Source organism: Mesoplodon densirostris, chromosome 3, assembly GCF_025265405.1.
Source record: "Mesoplodon densirostris isolate mMesDen1 chromosome 3, mMesDen1 primary haplotype, whole genome shotgun sequence".
In the NCBI taxonomy this organism is placed as follows: Eukaryota; Metazoa; Chordata; class Mammalia; order Artiodactyla; family Ziphiidae; genus Mesoplodon; species Mesoplodon densirostris.
The window spans coordinates 80,148,248-80,176,190 of record NC_082663.1 but is presented as its reverse complement, the minus strand read 5'-3'; the positions used below and the strand labels follow the sequence as shown (position 1 = coordinate 80,176,190).

Genomic DNA, 27,943 nt, shown 5'->3' with positions numbered 1-27,943 from the left:
TCTAGAGCCCACGAGCCACAACTACTGAGCCCACGTGCCACAACTACTGAGCCTGCATGCTGCAACTACTGAAGCCCACATGCCTAGAGCCCATGCTTTGCAACAAGAGAAGCCACCAGAATGAGAAGCCCGTGCACTGCAACAAAGAGTAGCCCCCACTCGCCGCAGCTAGAGAAAGCCCGCGTGCAGCAATGAAGACCCGATGCAGCCAAAAATAAATTAAAAATAAATTTAAAAAAAAGTAGCATAACATTTACGTACACTTGAAAGAAGAATATACAACCCTCCCCTCTCCCTGCCCTCTAGAACAGATTAGATCAAAACAACAGAAACTACAACTACTCTGTTAGTATGTCCACACAGGCAATAAGAAGAGGGAAAAATGGGACATTTGTCATAGTTTTGGACCTTCACAGTCCATTAGATATCTACTTATCCATGAGAAGGATGAAGGAAATGCAAAATCAAACAACACCCACAAAATAGCAGCAAACACATTTGTACACATTTTAAAAAGAACATACTCTGCTCTTCTCCCACTATTACCATCTCCTTCCAAAAAGGGAAATCACATAATTACTCTGTAGCTGTTGTCCATACAGGAAAAATAGGAAGGGTAGAAGAGATTTTCACAGGAAAATATTTTACTTTTCATCAGGACAAACTATATTAAAATGAAATATAAAAACATTACAAAACACATTCCTACATTTAAAAAGTATATACCCCCAAAGAGCCACTCAAAGAAATCAATCAACTATTCTATTAGCTATTGCCCATGCAGGCAATAAGGGAAAGGGAGAAGAGGTTTATCATACTTTTGGACTTCCACTTTTCATTTGGTACTTACTTGCCCAATGTGGAGAATGAAGCACAAAATAAAAGAAAGTAAAACCCAGCAAAAAAAAAAAAAAAAAATATATATATATATATATATATTTACATAAGCTTTTTAAAGTACAAATGGGGGTGTGAGGGCAGAAGGAGGAAGCAAGCTCTTTAAAGAGAGAGTTAATTCCAATTCAAAGAAAATAACAAAGGCAAAAGGGAGAAGAAGAGCTACATCATACCTACGAAATTCAGGTCTTGTTTTGCAAACTCGGCCCAGGAACTGCTGTTCCTGCTGATGACACATCTCCTGAGATGCATACACCTTCCCTGCAGCCCCATGAAATACATGGGGACTACGTGAATGTTCAGCAATCTGACTGCAGATTATCATTCCAGGTGCTTTAGATGGAGTAGACTCTTTTAAAATCCAACTCAATAACAGGCTATCTGTAATCCAACAAACTCATCACTTAATTTTCATTTCTTTCTTTCCAATATTCAGAAAGGATTCTATTCTGTACCCAGTAAGACTGACGCGGCTCAATATCCTCTATATACCCAGAACTCTTCTGACAGCTCTTTGTTCCTACAGTGGCTAAAGTACAGTAAAATGAAAACACGAAAGGCAAAGGACATTAGCATTAAGTAGAACCAGTGACAGTAAGAAAGTTCATGAACACCAAAACAACGGCAAACAACACAATTTCACTTAAAGAGATTTATATAAAACAAGATGGAGGAAGGCACAAACTTATGGTGGCAGCTGACACTACTTCAGTTTAATTATGTCTAATCACTTGGTATTAACAAGTGATTAGATATAAACAAACTGGACTCCTCAGATTTCTACTTTCATAGCCTTTCAGATCTCCAAAGCATACATTTATTTCTTCTACAATAAGAAGGCACATTGTACTAGTAATCTAGTATAATGTGCCTTTTCATTAATTCAAATAGACTGTCACTCTGCAATGAATATAACACTTGTCAAACAGTACTTAATTGTGTCATGAATTTATGTGCTCATGTAAAATAGAATCCTATTCTGCTGTGCTTCAATCTATTTGAGTTCTCAGAAATACAGTGGTGAAATAAAATTCTTGGGGGAAAAAACTTCAAAAGCTCCAATAATACTTATTATACATGTTCTACCTATTATTTAACCTTATATTCCTGACTTAGAGTTAGTTTTTGGAAGCCCCATAGAGATGGGATAGCATAACATTAAAAAGTATGGAATTCCATGGGAAAATCTTAGGTGAAAAATGGGTAAATATCCTCTTTATATATGTAGATGTTTTCAGGCAAAATATAAAGTACAAGAATTATTACGAAGAAAGCTTTTCTCCTAAGAATCAAAGAAACACAACAATCTAGGTATAAGTCTGCATAGCTCAAAAAATTCAAGTACAGTATTCCTCCTTTAGAAGGAGTAAGATTGCCATACAGTTTTGGATACTTTCCTCTCTCTCTTTCTTCTTTCCTTCTTTCTTTCTTTCCATGGCCATTCCTTATAATCTGTTAGTTTGGCCATTACAAAAGAAAACTTTGATTTTTCAACTAAAGAAAAGTACTGGTTCTGACAGTAGAAAAAATTCAAAGCCCACCATATTAAACCTAAATCAAGTTACTCCTACCCACATTCTCTTTATTCCTTTAAGGTACTGTGGTGAACTTTAAATAAAAATGTTCAATTTCTCAAAGGCCCCATTTTAAAATATGCTTCTAATATGCAACTCTATCATATAAAATGAAAATCCACCCAACGGGTATGATTCAGAGAAAGTGTCTATGATTATGCCAAAAAGCAACTTAAACAAATTGTATTCTTAGTAATAAAGTCAGGATAAGAGACACCAGTATTAAAAAAATGCTTGCCATAAATGTAGAAATACTTATTTATAACATAAGGTGTATCTATGGCAGGGAGTGATAAAGGTGTACAGAGGTTTGGAGAATACTGGAATTCATAAGTAAAATAATTGTAATTAACATTAACTCGGTTTGAAATATTTTCCTGAAAGATGAAAAAGGAAGTGTTAAATATTTGGAAAATTTAATCTTTTGGCCTTGTTATTTAGCTTTACAATACAACAAAAAATTAAAAATTCTGTAGCACCTGGCTATTCTTCAGAAAAAAAATATAATAGTTATAAACTTCTTCCAGAAAATAAAGGATTATTCAAAACCACCAAAGTAGATCTGCACACTTGAGGTCAGTTCTCTATAGTTGCATGCTTTGTCGACTTCATTACCATACTTTTTGAAGCTAACTTTGAACCACATCCAAATAACATCTCTCAACAAGAAGCAACAAGTCGCTAATAAACCAGCAGCCTGCAAAGATGGTAGCTCCTATGGTAGCTCCTTCCTTATTTTATGGTGTCAGCACTTTCCAGATACTGAGAGATAGAACAGAATTCCAAAACAGATATTTTTTCTCCATTTGAATATCTTCAAAGTAGAAAATTACCCATTGTTTTTGTAGATGGTTGGCATGTAGGTGAATATAATTTGGTAATAAATAACTACACACTGCCCAAAGACATTTTAGAAAAGACAGATGAAAAATACAGACGGGCCCTGAGCAAACTAGAACTCCTAAGAGTGCAAACAACTCAGCAGCGATCCTGGTTTCACCTTGGCTTTTGCAAAAGCAGCAGAGCCCAAGTTAACAAGCTGTCTGAATGGGTGACCGAATGAGGTGCAGGTATGGATGTTACAGCCAAAACGTCAGAGTTTTAAGGTTCTTTTCCACCCACTGGATGTTCAGCTGAATGACTTCCAAAGCCTCCTGGACACAACGAAGTCGAAAGGTTGCCTCTGACTGATTTTCAAAGAATGCCTTGACCTGTAAGTTGCACACAGAAGTATTTCAAAAGAAGAAAAGGATGGTATTTCTCAGATAACTCTGAATATCCTTTTCAAATAAGCTTTAAGTTAGTGATGGCCGTGCTGATGTCTTAAGAGAAGTAGAGATGAGAAATATTATATTTTAATATTTGAGGTATTTACATCGAGTTCCTGATCAAGTACGGTGAAATCTGAAGTAATTTAAACAATGAATTCCCCTTACTCCCACAAGGATGAATTTTTCAAATCTAAAGTAGGAAAGAAAAAAAAAAAGGCCAAGTAACAGTAAATAAGGTAGAGTCTAAGGTTAGGCCTGGTGTCCAATTTTACCCTTGGAATGGAATTCTTCAAAAACAATTTAATCACCACTTAAAAAGAAACTTGGCATATGTTGATTTTAATTCAAAAATATCATTTGTATTAGGGAGACAAAGGAATATTGTTGAGAATGGAATCAGGATTTTTCCTCATTGCTGTATATCTACCATTTAGAAATAATCCAGATGCAGAATCATTAGCATTGATGAAGGCAGACAGAGAGAAGGGACAGGATTTGGCATGAGAATCCACCATCTGACTTAAACTGAGCAGCCTGAGGGCAAAGGGATACCCAACCTCCCCAGTAGCATTATATACAACCAACCTCAGATAAATGCGCCTTTGTTGAAAACAGGTGAGTTGATCCAGCAACAATACTTTGTATGGTATAGGACCCCAGATGGAACCTGAAGCAACACAAACATAAGGGTGAAAAGCAAAAAAATGAGTCAGCTGCTGGTAAGCAAAGTTCCTGAGTGCAAAGGAAATGCTTAATGTAAGCTATACATGCCCAAGGCAGAGAGGAGTCCTGCCCCTGGGAACGGCAGCTCCGTACATCAGGAGTCATCCCATACACACCTCTGCCAGTGGGAGGAAAGAGTGGGCAGAAGGAGTTCCAGAGAAATTCTTAGCCCATTTTCTCCTCAAAAATCACATCAGACACCCAGAAGGTGTCATTATTGATTTAAAAGAAAAAAATGAGCTACATGTGCTATTGAGCTGGGTGTGAGTTCCTAACCAATCCCCTGGTAGTGAGGAGGTATTTTCAACACATGTAACTAAACAGCTATTCTGAAAGAGTCCGTGGCCAGGCCAAGCTAAGTGAGCCGGCGTGGAGCAAGGTTGGGTTTGATTAGCACTTCAGTGGAACTTCCATGGAACACCACTGTTACATGACTCCTGCCATGGAATTATGGAATTATGTTTACGGATTTCTGGGTGTTTAGTTAAACTAGAACTGAAACATTTTTTCTCTCACAGCAACACGTAACTCTTGTGAACCAGTACAACCTTGGGAACTGTTTTCAAATGCAGAGCCTGCAAACACTAAAAATTAGGGATTCTTCGAGAAACTTACTTCTGTACAAGCTTACTCCAGTTCTCTTTGACAAAATCCCACGCCAGTAAGCGTCCAGGAAAATGCCGGCCCACTGTTCTTATGATAAACGACAGCTTTTGTGTTCGGATGGTATCTCCATCGAGGCTACTTTTCATTAACCTGAAGAGCAAAGCAGATTTAGCTTCCAAAATTATTCACGATGAAGTGATGACTGAATTTAAATTAATACTGGTCTCCTAATTAAAGCTCTGTGGCAATTCAAGGGATATAAGTTTGGGGTTAGTCTAAGATTCATTAATAGAGTGAGAACTTGTCATTTTTTTTAAATGAAGGAAAAACTCACCAATGAGATAAGCAGTTTAATGTACTGTCACATAGTAATAAATAGTTCTTTATGTAGTAAGGACATTTAGGAAATAAATTCTAGTAGAATTATAATTCTGAAGACTAGTATTTTTTTCTGTTAAAAAACTATTTAATTTGAATAGGGAGGTATCTTATTACTCTTAAAAAACTGGGCTGTCATATGAAAATGAAGATACATTTCAAAATACACTCAATAAATTTACTGATACTTCATGTGTACTAGATAATATTCTAAATTATTGAATAACAATGCTTGAAATAGGTCATTACTACTTATCCACATTTTACAGTTTAAGAAGCTGAGGTTATGTAATTGTCCCAGTTACACAGCTAATAAATATTAAAGCTGGGCATTTGAATGTAAGCATTTACTATGTGATAATATCTGCTTATAGTGAGAAAACACATACCCCTAAAAGAATGCAGCAGTATTTTTAATAGGGGAAAAAACCCAAATGCTCATTGAGATGTGATGGATTAATAAACTATGATAGAGCCATGTTATGGAATAATACACAGCTATAAAAATGAAGTAGGCTTTATGGTAGATCTCAAAGACTGATCATTCACTAAAAAGAACATCACAAAACACTAGGTATAGTATAAACCTACAAATGCTCAGACCAGGACTGACACTGTTAACAGAGGAGAGGATAAGAACAGAAGTAAAGGATCAAACAAGAGATACTTTCACGTTTTACACCATTTTCTTAGGTACTTTATCGTGGAAATTTATCAGTGTATTAATAGTCTAAAACAAAATTATTACTAATTTAAAAACAAACCCTTTTCTCTATTTGTTTGGGTCAGAGGCTGGCTACTACTTTAAGGAAAATGACCATTTACAGTGTATCCTTTGGAAAGTGGATCTGGGCAGGTGCTGAAGACATCTCTGGGACACTATTATGATTTATCTGAGCAAAATTATACAAGAGAAGCAACGAGACCCAAGTGCCTCCCTCCACCCCTTCCTGGCACTGACTTCCTTTCGAGATACTTCCTGTTTCTCTAGGCTACTCAGAGCTCCTCTCCCCTGCCACTGACTGTTCTTCCTGTCGGGAGGCCCTACTCACTGCCCTTCTTTCCCCACGTGAAGCTTCCATTTTCAGGTCTTCATCAGCTGAGTAATTAAAAAGGAAAAGTCTGACAAACTCGCATGAAGGTGGAACCTATCAGCTTTTACAGGGTACCTTCTTCTGAAGTGTCTGCATTTTCAAAATGACAGCTGCGACAGAACAATGCCTTGACCAAAAAGAATGAAGCGCTAACTGTGGAATTAAAGACAACATGCCAAGGCGATGAAGACGTTTTCAAGGAGAAAGCAGGGCTGTGACTCTTGGCATCTCCAGTCTCTTCTGGGCAAAGCACTGCCTCCTATGGGTACAGGTCCGATCCCTGAGACGAAGCCCTGCACATGCAGGCTCCTCACCATACTGTTCAAGTCAGGTCCGGCCTGTGAGCAAAGGGAGGAAAAGGGGGATCCCCACCGGAGGAGCATGGTGCCTTTATGCTTTTGGTTTCTATAGATCATATTCCTTTGGTGGTTTCATACCAGTGTAGTTTCCGTACATCTTCTGAGCTGGCAAGAGCTTCAAGTATTTTATTTTTCTCTGCTTCAGAGCCTATAGAGGCATATTTGCTTAAGAGGAATGACCAGCCTCTCTCAGTTTTCGCTCCAACCTTGAACACAGTCGTCATGACATCAGTGGGTAGGCTGTAAGAGAGGTGGTCAAATATGAGAAGAACAAGAAAAAAAAACCCCTGAATACAAAGGCAAGGAATTGACTAGTGGTAGTGTTCTGGGGTACAGAGCAGGTAATAATAAGAGTCTTTACTGTACAATTAATTGACAAGAAAATGATTAATTCAGTGGCTGCTACTTTCCTAGTGGTGTGACTAAAAGAATATCAATTCAATTTAATATAATAATTATTCACTGTGTACCCACAAAGAACCAGGCAAGCAACTGGCTGGACATTGTGGAGGGGAAGAAGAATGAGACACAGTCTCTGCCCTCAGGAACTCACAGGCTATCACCAAGTACAGAACAATAAATATATACATCATAATACAGTGTGGTAAGTCCCATGGTCAAAATGCAGCAGCAAATGTAGCAGGAGGGGTGAGAAGAGGGGTAGAAGCACAGTTTGCTGCCTTATTAAGATCTCAGAGCTGAAGAGGGCTTCAACGGGTTACCCAAATACCCCACCTGATGCTTGAATCTTTTCCCATAATGCCCAGTAAGGAACCTGGAGAGAACCAATCATCATCAAAAACATGTCTACTAACTGCTAACTCCACCTGCTGTGTTTTATTCCTAAATAAAAAGAGACTTGTTTGACACCTCACACCCATTAGGAGAGCTGTCATCAAAAACCCAGAGAATAAGTGTCAGTGAGGATGTGGAGAAACTGGAACCCTTGTGCACTGTTGGTAGGAATGTAAAATAGTGCAGTCCCTGTGGAACACATTATGGGGGTTCTTATAAAATTAAAAATGAAACTACCATATGATCCAGCAATACCACTTCTAGGTGTATACAATATGTGAAAGAACTGAAGCAGGGTCTCAAAGAGATATTTGTACACCTATGTTCATAGCAGCATTATTCACAAGAGCCAGAAGGTGGGAGAAACCCAAATGCCTATCAGTGGATGAATGGATGAACAAAATGTGGTCCATACATACAATGGATTATTCAGCCTTAAAAAGAAAGGAAATTCTGACATATACTATAACATGGATGAATCTAAAGGACATTATGTTAAGTGAAATAAACCAGTCACAAAAAGACACATACTGTATGATTTCACTTATATGAGGTACTTAGAGCAGTAAAACTCCTAAAACAGAAGGTAGAATGGTGGCTGTCAAGGGCCAGAGTGGGGGGAAAATGGGGAACTGCTGTTTGGGTAAAGAGTTTCAGTTTTGCAAGATGAAAGAATTCTGGAGATCTGTTGCACAACAGTGTGAATATACTTACACTACTGAACCGTACACTTAGAAATTGTTAAGATACTAAACTTTATGTTATATGTACTTTACCACACACACACAAAGAGCCGTGCTTGAGAATCAGGTACATAGAGTTCACCTACATCAACACTGTTGTATAACATTTATGACCCAGAACGTAGAGGTCCTGGTTTCAGTATATGATGTAGGGCACAGAAGAGAAAGCGAGGTCATTTGAGTGGACGCACACATTACCTCTGAGTTCCATTGGATGCCACCCAGTCGTTAAACAGCTTCATGGCGGCAGTGCTGCAGTTCTCCAGGCTGTGGGTGCAAGCAAATTCTAGCAAGGCTGATCGCAGTGCCCGAACAGATGGACTGCCCTCATCAGTCCACGTCTGCTGTTGGATTTGGCTTTGAAGCAATTTAAATACCTTGGCCTAGAGAGACAGAATGGATTGTAACAGAGTGATCATAATTAGGACAACCAGAAAAATCAGGACAACTAGGTCTCTTTTTTCCCAACACTCACCCAAGGAGAAAAAAAAGGGGGACACAGGCATTACTCACTAAATATCAACTGACATATGAAGTCCACATACAGCTGGGATAGAACCCTTCAATAACTAAGGCCATAAATAAGGTTGCTCTAGCCAAGGTGGACTTAATGACATAAGACAGAGAATTAATGACTTCTGTGCAGTAGGGAACCTTTCTTCTGTGTATACTCAGCTAGAAGTTATTTTCCTGCCAAAAAGTATCACCTATCACCACTGCTGGAAGGAAGCTGGAACTTCCTGACCTCATGACTTTAGAATCCATAAATCCATTCAGCAGTGAGAGAAAAATATACTTCTTTACGCTTAAATGTTTCTGAATCCAGTGTTAAAGGAATATTTAAAATATCATCTAGTTTGATGCTATAACAAATTAATCAAATTAGCAAGAAAATGAGGTCTGCAGGGAAGAATAGTTGTTTATAGTTATTTTTCCCCTTCCCCAACTTTTTATTTAAAAAATTTTCAAACCTACAGGAAAGCTGCAAGAATAGTAAAATTAATACCCATATGTTAGATTCACTGTTTTTTTTTAACACTCTTAACATTTGTGTATAGCAATGCATACACACATATTTTTCTGGTTTTAGCTCAACTATATGAAAGTAAGTTATAGATATCATGATATTTCATTTATAAATACTTCAGCATGCAATTCCCCTATGTAACCATAATACCTTATCACACTTAAGAAAATTAACAGTTATTCAATAGAATCATCTACTATTAAGTCCATTGTTATAATTACTTCTGAATGAGATGTCATTCTTAAATATATACTTATGGTATTAAGAAACCAACAGATATCTTATTTCTGTTTCATCTCTTCTCAGAACAAAAGTGTGGAAGCTGTTCATAGTATATGGAACTATTTCCATATTACAAGCTGTGGTGCAGGGGGGAGGAGTGAGGGCACAGGGGATTTAAAAAAGTCACCATATAAAATATGCACTTATGAATGTCACTAAAAGGAACAAAAATTCTAATATAAAAATGCTGATAGGTATTTTTTTAGAAAACCTTCATGGCTACAAATAAGGAGACTCAAAACGAAAACAATTTAGAGGCATCCCGGCCCACAGGGTTCTCGGCACAGGAGGGTCTCCTCCCACTGGTACCCTAACACCATCACTGCCACGTCTCATCTCAAGTAGTCAAGTGCCACAGATGACCACATACCACACCTCCTAACCCCCCCAAATTAGTTCAGGCTCCTCACAGAGCATAATATTCTTCTAGAGTGCCTCTGTCAATAGTTAAAATGAATCCTAGTTGGAGAGTTTTAAACTGCTGAGGCCATTTTCTCACCAGACCTTCTCTGAATAAGTCTCTTGTGGATCTGACTATGAGAATGGAAAAAAGAATCTGTACAAGAAGACGGACTCAAAGTGTGTGATAACATGTCAACTCCCTTTTGTTTGTTTGCTTCCAAAGCAATGAAATAGAGAACAGGCACCTTGTGGAACGTGTGAGTAACAAAGCTTGCCAGTCATTGGGAAGATGTGAAGTGGAAAAATACTTGCCATGCTGACTGATAGTGCAAGGAACATAAAAGCAATGCAGGAGATCCTGCTGGATACACATGACTGCACTGGCACATGTTGTCTTCCACTGTCCTGACTTTCTCAATGGCTTCATGATAGCATTATGATGCAGAAAAGAAATTTAAAAGCTACTCATAACTGTCAAAAAGAAACAAAGGAAGAATGAGAGAGAGAGAGAGAAAAAAGTTCCATACTTACAATACCATTAAAAAAAATTCAGTGGAGAAAAATGGCAATGATCCTTAAGAGTTTACTAAAACAAAGAAGCCAGTGGGGAAAAACAGAACTTTAAAGTACTGGAAGTATGGGAAACCTGACACTTGAAGATGCTAAAGCTAATTCCTGAGCAGTTACTCCATTGGAATTACAGGGTATAACTTTACTACTTATACCCTGTACCAAAGAGTCAAGAGGAAGTCCCCGAACAGTTGATTTTAAATATATTTCAGGGGAATTCCCTGGCGGTCCAGTGGTTAGGACTTGGCGCTTTCACTGCCACGGCCTAGGTTCAATTCCTGGTCGGGGAACTAATGTCCTACAAGCTGGATCATTTTTATCATTTGAAAAAAATATTTCAAATGATAACATAAAAGAGTAAAAGATTTTATTTAAAAAAAAGAATAATTCTGTTTTAAGAAAATTTGGATTATAAAATCTTTTTGTAAGGGATTCAGGTTATATTTTTAATATTAATAAATCACAGCAAGTGCTTCAAATTATCTTTCCTTTTTAGAAATAAAATTAAACCTGTTTTTCCATGGTTCTGCATTAATTTTTTGAAATTTAACCTCATTAAACAATAGAATTTAATCCTCTGATTTCATAAAGTGAAGATGGTAGGGAGAGGAATAAATTGATGAGTTATATAAGCTATGTACATGCAATAATATGCAACAACAATAACACGAAATGGTTTTAAAAATAAAACACAGGGCAAGAAGCTGGCACTTATGTTATATATTACATTTTGATTTACTGCTTTAATTTTACACTGATGTTCCCAGGGAGTTCTTTCTTGGGTCAACTGAGCTTCTTAAAAGTGAAGTGTCAGCTTTTATTGCAAAAGGTTTATCCCACCAAGCCCTCATATGTAAAAGAATGACAGTTATAAGTGATGAAACGGGAATATGACTGAGATCAGATTTTAGCATCAGATGTGAACAATTTGACACAACTCAAATGTGCTTCCAGACTCTACCCACCACACACCACAGCAGACATCACAAAATGTGATATATGGGTAATATATGTTATGTGGGTCTGTGCAGCCTAAATAACACAGTGACCAATAAATGTACACAATGCTCTGGTGACACTGACTTAAAAAATTAATTAGACATCAGTCTTAATTACAAATACTATTTGAAGATTGGATCTAAGGTCTCAGAAAGGTCTGCCATTCTAATCTCATCTATGGTGTGTCACATTTCATATTTTAAGAATTTTAATGCTACTAGAATGCCCTAAGATTAGAATAAGAATTTTAAAGATACAGTTTCTCTCTCTTGAATTAAAGCTAACATGACTTTTAACTAACAATCAAGTGCATGAAGACCTCCAGCAGTAAGGGTCTTTCAAACACATACTAAGCCTCCTGCCCTTGCCCTCTAACCACTAATCCCATGGACTGGGGTTATGTATATTCTGCTGTGTTCTGAATAAACACATACCTGCCCAGGAAACTGGAAATCATCATTTGGGATGAAGATGCAGAGTTAGCTGAGTGTCACAGTCGGAAAATATTCAAAAGAGCTAACTCCTTGAACTGAGTTCAGCATCTGTGTTCTCAGCACAGGGACAGCGTGAGTATCAAGTGCTTCCTGGCACCAGGCCCTCAACAGAGTTAATGGAGAGAGGCAGGCAGAAGAGTGGCTTCTGCCATCATGAACTTTAACAAGACTTCAAACTATTTTGATTTAAGCTATCAGTTTAAAAAAGGGGAAAAAAAGATAGCAAGAAACGGCTTTGATTTTTCCAATAAAAGGGTATCCTCTGAAAGATGACATTGCTGAAACACAAAATACAGCCATATAACACAAAGAGCAGGGTCTGGAGTGAAAGTCATCTGGGTTTGAATCTCAGCTTTATCATTTACTAGGTAAGTGACTCTGGGGAATTTATTTAGTTTCTCATCTATGTATTGGGGGTAGAAGTATCTATTTGGCATTGTGTGAGGATTAAATGAGGTAATCTGCATTAAGCACTAAGCAGGGTGTGCAGAACATAATAAGCACTGAAATGTACTTGTTTCTGGTATGTTTCACTCACTTATTCATTCAACATTTATTGAGTGTCACTATGGGCCAGGTCACATTGCAGGTGCTGGTTTTCATTAAGGCTGGTAGTTGAAAGCCTTATGAAATAGAAGAATGATAAAAATCTTAGTAATAAAAGATGCCTCAGAAATCACCTAACTGAAGCATCTCACTTACGGGTAGGGATGGGGGGTGAGATCAGAAACTTGTAGGAAAGGTGCTTTTCAAACTCCATATGGCCCCCTGTCCTGCACTCCCTCCCCGCACTGAGAATCTCGCATGTGATGAGAGAAGTCATCACAGGGGTTGTGCGGCGTAACAGAAAGAGCAGCAGAAAAGAGGATTTAAAGAAAAAAAAAAAAGCAATCCAACACCTTCTTTTTAACAGTGAGGACACCAAAATCCTAAAAGACTTAATCTAATTCCTGGCCCATCACCTTCTTCTTTTTCCTGAAAGCTGCCTTTTGCCTGGTCCTTGGAAAACCTGACTAGTTTATAAAGCAAACCTTGTTGTCAGAATGTGAGTCAGAGAATTAGATAAGACAAAGAATTCATCACTCCTTCCCAAACTTTTAAAGACACTGTCAACAATTTAATACTGAAAGTGTCTAAAATAACAACTGTTAAGATCAGGCAGTTGGTTTTAAAAAAAGGTAAAACATTCTCCAATACCAAGGCTCCTTTAGTGCTTTGCAGAGAACTTATGTTCACCAGCATCACCATCCATAAGGCAGTTATCAGTGAGGACTGCTAAAACAGAATATTCTCAGTACAAACATAACTGTCATTTTATAATGACCACTAGGAAGTCAATGGGGAGCACTGCTTTGCAAAAGGGCCTATTTCAAGCATTTACTATATAAAAATAAGGGCCTCCCTGGTGGCGCAAGTGGTTGAGAGTCCGCCTGCCGATGCAGGGGATACGGGTTCGTGCCCCGGTCTGGGAGGATCCCATATGCCGTGGAGCGGCTGGGCCCGTGAGCCATGGCCGCTGAGCCTGCGCGTCCGGAGCCTGTGCTCCGCAACGGGGGAGGCCACAACAGTGAGAGGCCCGCATACCGCAAAAAAAAAAAAAAAAAAAAAAAAAAAAATAATAAACCAAGATTTGAATAGAGACGTTTTCTTTTCACGTGGCCCCATTTTGTCAGAAGTCTATATTTTGATATTCAGATAAGATCATGTCATGCTAACCCTTTATCAACTCCTCAAGGTAAGAAATGACATTTTGATTCAAAGTAAAGACTTCACAACTAGGTGAAGAAAATGGAATTCAACTGGTTGCTTTTTCAGTCTATTAGTGCTGAACAGAACATGCAAAACACCAGGAAAGGCAAGCAACAAAGAGAACTTGGCAAAAAGGCAGATTTACCACCAGTTTTGAGGCCAGATCCATGTGCCCCAGTTCTTCAAGGTTATAGATGAGTTCCATCTGGAACAGGGCTTCAGTGATGGGTGCAGTAGAGGTCTCATTTCTAAGATAATCAATCAAATCAAAAGCTCTCTGAAGAGGCACCTTGCCTAGGCTAAAGGGTAAAAGAACAAAAAAGTAAATATGCCAAGACAGGCAGATGAACTGTATGTATGCTGAGAGACAAATGGCTAGATAGGGGGTGGGGGGATCCTGAAGACCTAAATTTTAAGCTTTGGGTGGTATTCTGTAAAGTTAGACTAAATATTATTATCTTTGATTAGTTCGTGTGTGTGACTCAAGGTTAAAGACATATCACAGGAGAAGTAAACAATAGCTCAGCTTTTGTTATATAAGTCACCTGTAAATTACTACTGATTCAGGAACAGTATTATAATATTTTAGGTGAGAAAAGATGAAGAGTGCTAATTTTATTTATGTATTAATTACTTCTACTTATCAGGTGAGAGCAGGTGGCAGAAAGAAGATTTGAATCAGAAAGAACTTTTTAATTTGTTATTTGTATGGGAATTTGTCCAACTTGCTAAGGCAAGGTCTGCTGTGAATTTATGGTGAGCACATTTAAAAAATTAACCACTTTACAGAAATCACAACAATGATGGCTGAGATAATGTAAGGTCACTTCATAAAATATGAACCAAAATAGAATGGTCAAGAGCAGTCAGAAGGAACACATTTGAATATTCCTTGTGTGTCTGACCCATTAACAACCTAAACCAGTAATCTTGCTATTCAGAGGATATTCATACATGGGGTCACTGCCATTGCAGTGACTGGCTGGAGAGGTAAGTCATTGCAGTGACTTGTGGGATAGCTGGGGAGGTAAGTGGTGCTCCAGCTCTCAGAGATGTCCCTCAAACTAGTGAGGGAGCACCAAGCTTTATGCTGAAACCACCTGCTGCTTGACAAGAATTCTCTCATGAAATAAAGCAAATGTGGAACTTCTACATCAATTTATTCAGCAAATATGTGTCCTGCTCGTTGGTATATACAATCTTGAAATATTATTTAAAGCTTATTATACAACTGTTCAATATGTTTGTAGCTGATGTTTCTAGATAGACTATAAAGCCCCTGAAGGCAAGGAATATGTGTTATATTTTCCCAATCCTCCAAAATGAATTATACCTAACAGGCAATACATGCTAGTTCTTTTGAATTGCTTTTCTATAATGTCCTTTTCCTTGAGAATACTTATTTTAAAACAAAACAAAATAAGACCCAAGACAAGCATACTCTACCCTGCAAGTTCGAAGATGTTGTTGATGAGGTTGGCTCGATCTTTGTCACTCAGGACATAAGGATTTATTTTCAACTGTTTGATCAGTGCTTCCCAGTTGTTGTCTGCATAATGTACAATATAATAGCCAGTCATGTCTGTATTGACCTTGATCCACTTCACTTCTTCTGTGAGATTGATGACAACTAATACAGACCAAAAAATGAGAGAGAGAGAAGGTAATAGGGAAAGAAAAATATTAAACAGATACTTTGTTTCAAAGTTAATATGGTATTATTATGTAATATTCCACTAAGAAACTAAATGTCTGCCTCACAGGGTAGTTATTTTCATGTTAACAAAGATCACCACTCATTCACTTAACATTTATTTAATGGTAAACAAGGTAGACATATGCCTTCTCTCATAGATCTTACGATCTAATGTAACCAGGTGAATAGAATATCATATAAATGCTGTCTTTGGAAAAAGAAAACATGGAATTCTGTAGAAGCACAGAGTAGAAATGCTTCACCTCCTAGGGAAGGTTAGGAGAAATTTCTTGGAAGAAATGACATCAAAGTTGAGACTTCAGGATATATAGGTGTTGTTAGCCAAGTAAGAGGGACTGAGTGTTCAAGGCCCAGAGTGAAAGTGTACACGGAGTCCATCCATGCACTGAACCGGCTCCCAAGTTCATTGTGGCTAGAGGAGAGAGGCAGGAAGAGGGGCAGTGTGTGCAGGGTGAGGCACAGGGGAAGACAGTGAGAGAACTATAGAAAACGTGTTCCATCTCAGCCTTTGTCTTTGTTTATGTTAGCAAAGGAAGGACAAACAAAGCCATTTAAAAAGTGACATAAATCGGGCTTCCCTAGTGGCACAGTGGTTGAGAGCCTGCCTGCCGATGCAGGGGACATGGGTTCGTGCCCCGGTCCAGGAGGATCCCACATGCCGCGGAGCGGCTGGGCCCGTGAGCCACGGCCACTGAGCCTGTGTGTCCGGAGCCTGTGCTCCGCAACGGGAGAGGCCACAGCAGTGAGAGGCCCGCGTACCGCAAAAAAAAAAAAAGTCATATAATTCAAAGACAGCAAAAAAAACATTAGGGAAGGACTAAGGTCTCATTAAGCACAAATAAGGAATTACTGAGTTAAAATAATAGAACACTGATAATGCATTTTTTGGCCCCTACCATTAAATATAAATGCTGAGAGAGTTGTTAGAAATTTATATGGAATGATTTCAATTAACATACAATTAACAAGAAGCTAAAAATATGTGACTATAAAAATATTACTACAAAAGCTGGACTACAAAATTTATATAGGAATTTAAAAAACCTTTAAAATTACCTAGCAAGAAATGTCCTTCAAAGTTGGCAGTGAGGATGTGAATTTAAAACAATAGCTAAGGGTATGTATGCTTCTAAGCATCTTAAGGTTTAATACTTATTAGACTATAAACCCCAGGAGCTTTAGTTTGTGCACTGCTAATCCCTCAGCACTAGAACAATATTCCTAGCAAGTACTCAAAAAATACTCAGTGAATTAACGAATGAACAAAACGATTATGTCATGGTAAGATGTTTCAAACAAATCTAAATAAAGTTTGTAGATGTTTATGATGTAAGTTTTCTTCCCCATTTTAAAGTAGAGAATACAATTTTTTAAATTATAAGAGAAAGAGTAGAGATAAGAAAAATAATCTAAACTCAGACGATAAAAGCATTACGGGGCATATTTCCTGCCAAGATTTTTCCTATAAACATTTTAACTGAATTAATATTTAATACACTGGATCTATATACATTTATTTTATACTGTGTTTTCACCTATCAGATTTCACCTCCTGCCATTTTCCCACTGTCTTCATATGCAGTATTCAAGTATCTTCAGAATATTTTATTTCGAGACCTACCACAGCTTAACCAATCTCCTATTTGGAAATATTTAGGCTGTTTTAAAATATTCACTATCATAATAATTATATATAAAGGTTTTTACACATAAAATGCTTTGGAAACACATTTAAACCCTTTAGTACCTGAAGTCTTAGGGTTGATCAACTTCAAAAGCATGAATTATTTAAATTTATCAGATTTTCTTAATGCCTTAGTTACTCTAATTCTACTGAAACTGTATAAGATTTTTAAGATGGAAAGACTTACATTCTGACCATGTCTTAACATGACATATCAGATAATCAGTCTTTTTCATTAAAAAGAACTCCATACTAATTTATTTATTGCTGCTATAGCAATAGATGGGAAAGATTAATTACATTAATAAGGTTTATTCCTTTTCTAGAGCAGAATGCAGTTCTAAGGTTTATTTGTGATGGCAACAGTAGCTGCTCCAAGTTGGAGATATTTTTAACAAACCTATGACTAATGAAATTAACTTTATCATTAGCTAACACAAAAATATCAACACTCTCTGGGTCACCAAACACAATTTCCTACAGAGCTTTTATGAAGAAAGGACCTTGGGAAGAAGAACTAAAGAGCTTCAAATCTCCCTTTCCCAACAAAGGAGGCAAGGAATGCTAAGTATGGCAAATTTCCCATTGGATAGATACAGGAAAATATTGAAATACAGAGTATCTTCACTGATAAGCAACTTGCCATGTTGTAAACCTAGCCAAGTCCAGATGGTAGAGAGGAGGAACACAGCTGGGAGTGTGCCTGAAATTATTGCTGTCATTTTGATGACAGAATATAAAGCAGTGCAGCGACAGCATAGAAAGGAAATTTATCATTTAAAGAATCAACATATTAGTCTCTTTCAGGTCTTCTGATTGATCCAGAATGGAGGACCTTAAAACCACAGGTATCAAAAAATAATAGCTTTGCACACAAGGGAGGTAACTACATCCTGCAGCTCAAATGTGGGTGAGGCTATCCTCATATGTTTTTAATTTATTATAATCATTAACAGATTAATAGTTCAATTCTCACAGTCCACTGAGTAGTAAAACAAGAGTGAGCAACTCCAATGTTAAATGGCAGAAGCCCAGATTAAGTAATCTAATAGTGATTTAAAAAAAACATTTGTCAATGAGTTATGAAAATCAACTACTGTTTTATAAAGAAACATTAAAGCACAGAAACAAAAAATATGTTTTCACTATAAAGCTGCAAAATTTCCTGTGTAGCTTGCTCCAGAGGGCTAGCATGATACATGCAGTTGAACTGCATGCATCCCCTTCTGTTCAAAAGCATTCCATTCTCCAATACTCCTTTCTTCCCCTTTATTTTATTAGGGGGAAAAGGCAAGAGCAGAGAATGGCACATGATAAATATCCAATCCTAACTACATGCCCTTCCTCCTTCCTCTTTTTTTCAACTGCCTTTCATTTCAATGTCACGTCCTTTAGTTTCAGAGAAATATTTCTGGCACAGTGATATCCTTTTAGAAACATGAATGTTCCAAGTTAGAGTTAATATAAAAATTTCCTATAGTGAAAGAGATTAGGTTTGAATAAAATGTGGAAGAGAGAGAGAGGAAAGAGGAGGGGGGAAAGGAAGGAAGAGAAGGGAGAGGGAGACATTTTAGTGTAATTTCCTCAATAGGTAGTTTGGAAAAATGGTCCCATTCAGCCCTTCTTATGCAAAAAAAAACTATTAACCATTCAAAATCCATGTACATGGGGAAAAGTGACAAAAGTATTGACCATATATAACTTCTATATTTGATTGAACTAATGGACTAACCCAGCAACCCTGACATTAGAACGCACGAAAACATACTATAGATTTAACAAACCACCAAGATAACACATTGTACTAAAGTCATATGGCATAAAATAAGCCTCTGTAGTCACTGTCTGTGCTACATTTCTTTTGAGAAAAGAAAAAATTAAAATTCAATTAAACCAAAATTCGTTCTCACAGGAGCATCAGGAACCAAGAAGACCCAACTGTCCTCAAACACTTTTTGTGAGGACAGACATTTTCAGTGTGGACTTTCAAAACCTGAACTGCCAGGAATTAAAACTGCAGCAGCAAGGTAAACAACACAGTTGAGAAGAGGAATTAGCAGACACTGCTTTCAGCACATACTGGCTCAGTTCCACCTCTAGATTAAACCAATCATATTATAGTGCATTTCATATATTTCCCTTTACTAAGAATATTTTCAAATGAAGAGAAACAGAAGGTATCAGTTCATCAAGGTTGGAACGCTCTTTTCCTAGAACTTTTTACAGTGAGATCTGAAATTGAGTCACGTTGTTATAGACTAAATTTATTTATTCAATAAATTTTTGTGTACCTATAGGGTGCTAAGGTTGCAAAAGTGATTTGTGTAAACAAGATCTCCACCCTCAATGGGGGATACATCTAATGTGGGATAAATATAAACAAAACAGTATTTACAGTATATAAAAAGTAGAGAATATCATTAAAACACATAAGTAGGGCATCTAACCTGTCTTGGGGTGAGGGAGGGCTCCTTAGAGCAAGCAATGGATGAGTTGAGATCTGAAGAGTGCATAGGAGTAAAACCAGGGAATCAGGAGGCAGGAGTGTTCTTCCAGAAGAGAAAATAGCATATGTAAAGGCCCAGAGACAAGAGGCAGTGTGGCATTTTTGAGTTGCTGAAACAATTTTTGTGCAGTGGAAGCAGAGAGTGCCAGGTAAAGACTTAGAAGGAAACAGCAATAGCAGGAAAATATGAGCAAGACTTTGGGGTGTGAATCTCAGAAAGAGTTTAAGAAACTGGCATATGAACTGAGCTAAAAAGTAGAGGGCTAATAAAAGCAGATTTCTTATTGTCCAATTATTTCTAATACCACCAAAAACTTACATACTATCAGGAGGTTTGCAAAATTTCCTTATTGGTCCCTTTTAAAAATAGGGAGATGGGTAAAGCAATCTACAGATAGAATGCAATCCCTATCAAATTACCAACGACATGTTTTACAGAACTAGAACAAAAAAATCTTAAAATTCGTATGGAGACACAAAAGACCCCGAATAGCCAAAGCAACCTTGAGGGAAAAAAACAGAGCTGGAGGAATCAGACTCCCTGACTTCAGACTATACTACAAAGCTACAGTAATCAAGACAATATGGTACTGGCATAAAAACAGAAATATAGATCAATGGAACAGGATAGAAAGCTCAGAGATAAACCCACGCACCTATGGTCAACTAATCTATGACAAAGGAGGCAAGGATATACAATGGAGAAAAGACAGTCTGTTCAATAAGTGGTGCTGGGAAAACTGGACTGCTACATGTAAAAAAAATGAAAATAGAACACTCACTAACACTATACACAAAAATAAACTGAAAATGGATTAAAGACCTAAATGTAAGACCGGACACTATAAAATTCTTAGAGGAAAACATAGGAAGAACACTCTTTTTTTTTTTTTTGCGGTACGTGGGCCTCCCACTGTTGTGGCCTCTCCCGTTGCGGAGCACAGGCTCTGGATGCGCAGGCTCAGTGGCCATGGCTCACGGGCCTAGCCACTCCACGGCACGTGGAATCTTCCCAGACCAGGGCACGAACACGTGTCCCCTGCATCGGCAGGCAGACTCTCAACCACTGAGCCACTAGGGAAGCCTGGAAGAACACTCTTTGACATAAATCACAGCAAAATTTTTTGACCCACCTCTTAGAGTAATGGAAATAAAAACAAAAATAAACAAATGGGACCTAATGAAACTTAAAAACTTTTGTAAAGTAAAGGAAGCTATAAATAAGATGAAAAGACAAGCGGGAGAAAATATCTGCAAATGAATCAATAGACAAATGATTAATCTCCAAAATATATAAACAGCTTATGCAGCTCATATTAAAAAAACAAACAACCCAATCAAAAACTGGGCAGAAGATCTAAACAGACATTTCTCCAAAGAAGACAGACAGATGGCCTAGAAGCACATGAAAAGCTGCTCAACATCACTAATTATTAGAGAAATGCAAATCAAAAGTACAGTGAGGTATCACCTCACACTGGTTAGAATGGGCATCATCAGAAAATCTACAAACAACAAATGCTGGAGACGGTGTGGAGAAAAGGGAACCCTCTTGCACTGTTGGTGGGAATGTAAATTGATACATCCACTATGGAGAACAGTATGGAGGTTCCTTAAAAAACTAAAAATAGAACTACCATACGACCCAGCAATCCCACTACTGGGCATATACCCTGAGAAAACTATAATTCAAAAAGAGTCATGTACCACAATGTTCACTGCAGCTCTATTTACAATAGCCAGGACATGGAAGCAACCTAAGTGTCCATAGACAGATGAATGGATAAAGAAGATATGGCATATATACATACAATGGAATATTACTCAGCCATAAAAAGGAATGAAACTGGGTCATTTGTAGAGACGGGGATGGACCTAGAGACTGTCATACAGAGTGAAATAAGTCAGAAAGAGAAAAACAAATACCGTATATTAATGCATATATGTGGAACCTAGAAAAACAGTACAGATGAACCGGTTTGCAGGGCAGAAATAGAGACACAGATGCAGAGAACAAATGTATGGACACCAAGGGGGGAAAGCTGCAGGGGGGTGGGGTGGTGGGATGAATTGGGAGATTGGGATTGACATGTATAAACTAATATGTATAAAATAGATAACTAATAAGAACCTGCTGTATAAAAATAAAATAAAATAAAATAAAATAAAATAAAATAAATAGGGAGATGGGATTATTGTTCTCTCTTAGGTCAGAGACTATCCTTCCAGGGCCCACTTAAAGTATGAAGTTTTGTTTTTATCAAGAAGGCAGCACTTCCTTGTACCTTCATGCTGTATTAATCAAAGATATGACGACATCATCAATTGTACTTAGTGTTTTAAATAATGAAATTGTTGTTGTAACACTCCAGTTAGACTGAAATGCAACTGGTATGCTCATATATTTCAACTGGCCTTATAAGTTGTTACCACACAACAGAAAGGCAACTTGGAAATATGTATTAAACCACAAACGGTAACATGGTCTTCATTTCTGAGATGCATTAATATAAAATAGTGCATATAATGAGAAAGCATTTAAGAACTCAAATTTTATTGAGACATTTTTTTAATAGATACAAATGGTAAATCAAGTGTCCAACAGTAAGAAAGATTAAGTCAATTAGTGCATATGTTAAGTTAAAAAAAAAGGTAAGATATAAAAATCACATGGACACAATATCAACCAAGTAAAAAAATATTTTAAAAAAATGAAAGAAATAATCATGAGAGTAGTTACAATAGGGTAATAAAATTTGTTCTCCATCTTCTGGATTTTATGAAAGGTGGATATGTTATGATTAAAAATTATTTTTTTCAATAGTAACATTAATAATGATAACTAACACTTACATAGCACATAACATGTGCCAGGCATTATTCTAGGTGCTTCATATAAATGAGCTCAATTAATCCTCACATAACACTATAACACAAGTATAATTACTCTCTCCATTCTATAGCTCAGGGAAAGAGGCTCAGAGAGGTCACATAACTCACCTAAAATCATACGACTGAACCAGGTAATGTGGCTCCAAAGTCAGACTGTTACTAAGCTACATTCCCCTCTCAAAGATATAGGATTGAACAACAGATCCAATTCAAACAAGAAATTTTCCCTTTCCATAAATCTAAAGTATCACTAATGGTTCCTGCAGAACCCAAGAGCCTCATGTTTTCAGGATGTAAATTAAGAGGATACGTGGTGTAGCATTCAGTGGTATTTAACAGATGGTTAGAAACTACATTTTAATTTCTTTCTATAGACTCCTTGTGGGTCAGCATATACAATCTTTACATTTTATTATCCCCCCACAATCATAATTTCTTGCCCTATTTTCTCATTATAAAAAAATGTATACTATGTCTACAGGACATTTTGTAATAATTATTTACTGCAAATCTGTCTCATGAATCAACCTTTGTCATGCATAAAAATCATCTAGGGTGCTTATTAAAATGCAGTCGCCTCAGCCCACCCCTAGAGAGTAGACAGCAGAGTATACTTTAAGAAACTGATCTACTACTTCCAACAAAATATTTATCTAGGATACAAAAACACAGTATTCGCTATTTTCTACCACAACTGTTAGCATATTCAGTGCAATTTTTTATACCTTATTTCACATGACTAAGAAAGACCAGTTTTATGCATGATACATAGAATCAATCTCACCTTAGTCACATTTTGTATAGGTGTCTCATAGAACCAGCTCAGAGAGCTGTGTACATTGGAAAGTGTAATGGAAAGTGTAATCTCCTTTCTGCTGCTTGGTCAGATTTTTAGAAAATATGCTGTTTCTAATTTCATTTCAGAAAAGTGTTAAATATAGCCAAACCTGATTTCTTGTCCAGTAATGATACTGATCGATACTTTGAATAATTTCCTTCATCAGTGACATAGGATAGTGGAATATGCCACAGAGAGCTGTAAAAAGAAAATACTGGAAGATTATCACTCTTTCCAATATTTCAGTCAGTTACACATAATTTGTTGGGTGGTTTTTTTTTTTTTGGCAGGAAGGTGACATTTTTCGAGCTATTCCCAGAAAGGGATAATCTTGTTAGGTTTCTTAAGAACTTATGATTACAAAACATTTAAAAATACTTTAACCTGAGGGTGCAAAAGAGATAGCGGGGAGAGAGAGAGGGCACTCACCTTGCATCTGAAGGCTGAATTTCAGGCTTCATATTTAAAGAAAATCTTTCTTGTTGCACCAGAAGTTCCTTTCCTTTTCTTTGAACAGTCACTAAAGGAAATCCTTTCTGCAGGGTCCAGGTTTTCATCATTTTCCTTACGTCTAGTGTTTTGTTTGAGACCTATAGAAAAAAAAAATAAATTATTTTTTCTTAAACAGTCTAAAAATTTTATAGTACCTTTCCCTCTTTCCCTACCACATTCTATGGAGACTACATTTAATGGTAACATAAAAAAGAAGCACAAATGCTGAGCTGAATTTACATTTTTACTCTAGGTAATTGAGCAAGTGCTAAAAGGAAAGTAACCTGGAATACAGCTAAGTGATAACTAAAGAGAGTGAGAGAGGAACTACGTTGAAAAAGCAGCACATATGCTATCAACCAACTGAGTGTTCATTAAAATCCCTAAGAAGATATAAGCACTCCTTCAGGTCACAATACTAACATTTAGAAGGTATGGATAATGATATGCAGTCTAGAATCAGAAGCACTGCTACTCACTCCTGTGAATCATCTAGGTCCAGATTTCTCGGTCCAGATTTCTCTTTATTCCCCAGACCCTCTGCTTTCACAAATGTTAAAGTTCATCTTTTAAAGAGCTCATCCTGTGGGAGTGCCTGGGAGCGGGAGCAGCAGCAGCAGCAGCAGAGGAGTGAGATACAAACAGGTTGGCTGCCTGGACTTTAGGTCTCTCTAGAGAACAGCAGTGAATGTTTTTCATGGTCACATACCCCTTTTTCCTATAAAATACATGAATTTATCTACAAGATCTAGAATCCAGTGTCAGAGGTTCACAGACCCTCTAAAGCTCCCTGTCCCTAAGACATCTGGTATCAATGATTAAGAAGCAATTTTTGAACTATCTCTTTGAAGCAGGTGAGCTAAATTTACGATTCAAATTATTTTTCTAGATTACCTATGGATTTGCAAGCAACTCAAATCATCAAGTACTTAAAATGTTTTGTAATAGCCACTATGGCAGGCCTTACACCTCAGTCGACATACGCCTATTTATTTAAAGCCGAAAAGGATGGAGAAAATCTTCCCAAATGCTTTGTGATATTAACCTTATGTTTCTCATGGCTCTGACCTATTTATTTCTGGACAAGAGGTTGGGAAGAAAACAAGCTTGCCTCAAAGCAAGGCACTTTTGGGTCTCTGAAACAGAACTGAAATGAAAAGTCCAGTGCATAATTTGATGTGCATGCTGAAAAACCTGAGGATAATGTTAAGGGGCTAGGTCTGGATAGGAAAACACTGTGATGCAAAAGTTGCAGTCAGTGAGGAAGGCAGAAATATATTCTAAACGTCAGGAGATAATACAATGAGTATAAAGTAAATAATGTGGCTTTCATTTGAAATGCTACTACCTGATAAGAGGAAAAACAATGATTTAGAAGCAACTCTTAGGTAATAAGGACTGATCGTTCTTCTCAAAAAGAACTCAGACAGTAGGGAAGATATATCTTCTGGGAAAAGGGTTAACAATTAGAAGATACCAAATTTCAGGGAAGGCAAGGGAGCAGAGAGAGCACATGGAAAAGATCCAGAGCAGGGGTTCTTTTTTTTTTTTTTTTTGAGGTACACGGGCCTCTCACTGTTGTGGCCTCTCCCGTTGTGGAGCACAGGCTCCAGACGCGCAGGCTCAGCGGCCATGGCTCACGGGCCCAGCAGCTCTGCGGCATGTGGGATCTTCCCAGACCGGGGCACGAACCCACGTACCCTGCATCGGCAGGCGGACAGAGCAGGGGTTCTTAACCCAGGATCCATAAAACGTTGAATCTGTGTGTGATATTTTGCCTATCTGTGGTTTTTTTGGGGAATATGTCCAGAACTTTCATCAAATTTTCAAATATGTCTGTGATCTTCCAAAACATTAAAAACCATTGATCTAGATCAGGGTAACAAATTCAAATGCTTATAAGGGCTATGCCGTCAGCATATGTGCACGATGCAGGCTGGGTTCACACACTGTTATGAAGCATAACTTGTAACTGATTACACTGCTTGTTAGAATTCTAGGCACAACAAAATCCAAGCAGCAAAACGATCCAATGGCAGTATGGAGCCATGGCAGCCAGAATATGATACATCATCTAATTTAGAGGAACATGGCCACAAAAGATAGGAGGATTCATAAGGCGGAGTATAGAGCAAAAAATCATGAATGTAAGGTAGAAAGACTGCAAAAACATAAGGAAAAGAGATTTTTGAAAAAAAAATCAAATAATGAAAACATAATAATATACACTAATTCAGAAAAGAGAACTTTCTTACAAAGTAGGAATGGAGATTAAGGTATAGACTAAAGATGCTTACACAAGGCCTCATGCAATTTTTTCAACAATTAAGACCAGGACTTTCATTTCATGACTTTTAATTCTGTGCTCTTATTCATAAATATTTATATACTAAGCTCCATTCCCCTCTCTCTTAAATAACTATCCTTGGTACCACAGCTTATTTACATACTTGATAAAAACATAAGAACTCCTCTCTTCTTAGTTTAAGAGCTAAAAAAAATATCCAGGTCACTTACCTCATTAAAACTATCCCACAGATCATCACTGCGAATGGATGCATAGCTATGATTATGCAGGTAAAGAACAATAGCATGTTGAAATACATCTTCACTAAGGTAAGTTTTCAGCATCAACAACAGAGAAGCTCCCTATTTAAAAAAAAAAGCAAAAATGGGAAGAAAATAATAGGTTTATAGAGATAAGAATCTAGGATTCAAAATACTATCACTGTAAGCAAATACTTTCATAACCCAGTGATAATACACTGTTATTTAGTCTCATATAACCAGTTGTGTACTATGTTGAAATTGTCTTAAAAATTATTTTAAGAGGTTTGAAAAAGAATTAATGGAGTAAATTCCTATTTGTATTAATTCTTCTATGAGCCATTTTGTGTGGTCTCTCAGTTACTCACTGTTTCAGTGTTAGTGTTAAAAAGTTAAGTGTTTTGGGCTTCTCTGGTGGCGCAGTGGTTAAGAACCCATCTGCCAATCCAGGGGACACAGGTTCGAGCCCTGGTCCGGGAAGATCCCACATGCCGCAGAGCAACTAAGCCTGGGCACCACAACTACTGAGCCTGCGCCCTAGAGCCTGTGAGCCACAACTACTCAGCCTGCGTGGCACACCTACTGAAGCCCATGTGCCTAGAGACTGTGCTCCGCAATGAGAAGCCACCACGATGAGAAGCCCGTGCACTGAAATGAAGAGTAGTCCCGCTCACTGCAACTACAGAAAGCCCGTGCGCAGCAATGAAGACCCAATGAAGCCAAAGATGAATAAAATAAATAAATTAATTTTAAAAAAAGTTAAGTGTTTTTATATACATATATGTTTTTAAATTGGGGTATAGTTGCTTTACAATGTTGTGTTAGTTTCTGCTGTATAATGAAGTGAATCAGCTGTATGTATACATATATCCCCTCCCTCTTGGACCTCCCTCCCACCCCCCCATCCCACCCATCTAGGTCACCACAGAGCACCGAGATGAATGGATAAAGAAGATGTGATACATATATAAAATGGAATATTACTCAGCCTTAAAAAGGAACGAAATTGGGTCATTTGTAGAGACATGAATGGACCTAGAGTCTGCCATACAGAGTGAAGTAAGTCAGAAAGAGAAAAAAAATAAATATTGTATATTAACGCATATATGTGGACTCTGGAAAAATGGTACAGATGAACCTATCTGTAGGACAAGTATAAATATATTTTTAATTTAAAAAATGCCGAATTTTCTGTGGCATTCCCCACCCCTATCTCCAATGCTTAAAGCACACTGCTGGAGACAATAAAGTAGCTGAACTCTCAAAGGTCTCTTTGCTAGGGAGTACATTAATTTCAAATTTTA

The 27,943-nt window shown here is 37.5% G+C and overlaps 1 protein-coding gene across 2 annotated transcripts in view; it reads right to left on the bottom strand.

Moving 5' to 3' along the window:
- Nucleotides 1–1,202: 1,202 nt before the first annotated feature.
- The window catches only part of LNPEP (leucyl and cystinyl aminopeptidase), a 107,064-nt gene continuing 80,323 nt past the window's right edge, over nucleotides 1,203–27,943 (bottom strand). For both annotated transcript variants that reach the window (XM_060093190.1, XM_060093192.1), the window contains 10 exons: nucleotides 26,610–26,741; nucleotides 24,030–24,190; nucleotides 23,710–23,798; nucleotides 15,410–15,593; nucleotides 14,109–14,262; nucleotides 8,639–8,823; nucleotides 6,981–7,142; nucleotides 5,081–5,221; nucleotides 4,328–4,409; nucleotides 1,203–3,682 (listed from right to left, as the gene is read on the bottom strand). In XM_060093190.1, coding sequence (XP_059949173.1) covers nucleotides 3,551–3,682; nucleotides 4,328–4,409; nucleotides 5,081–5,221; nucleotides 6,981–7,142; nucleotides 8,639–8,823; nucleotides 14,109–14,262; nucleotides 15,410–15,593; nucleotides 23,710–23,798; nucleotides 24,030–24,190; nucleotides 26,610–26,741 — 1,422 coding nt within the window. In that variant the 3' untranslated portion in view covers nucleotides 1,203–3,550. The remainder of the gene's footprint in view (nucleotides 3,683–4,327; nucleotides 4,410–5,080; nucleotides 5,222–6,980; nucleotides 7,143–8,638; nucleotides 8,824–14,108; nucleotides 14,263–15,409; nucleotides 15,594–23,709; nucleotides 23,799–24,029; nucleotides 24,191–26,609; nucleotides 26,742–27,943) is intronic.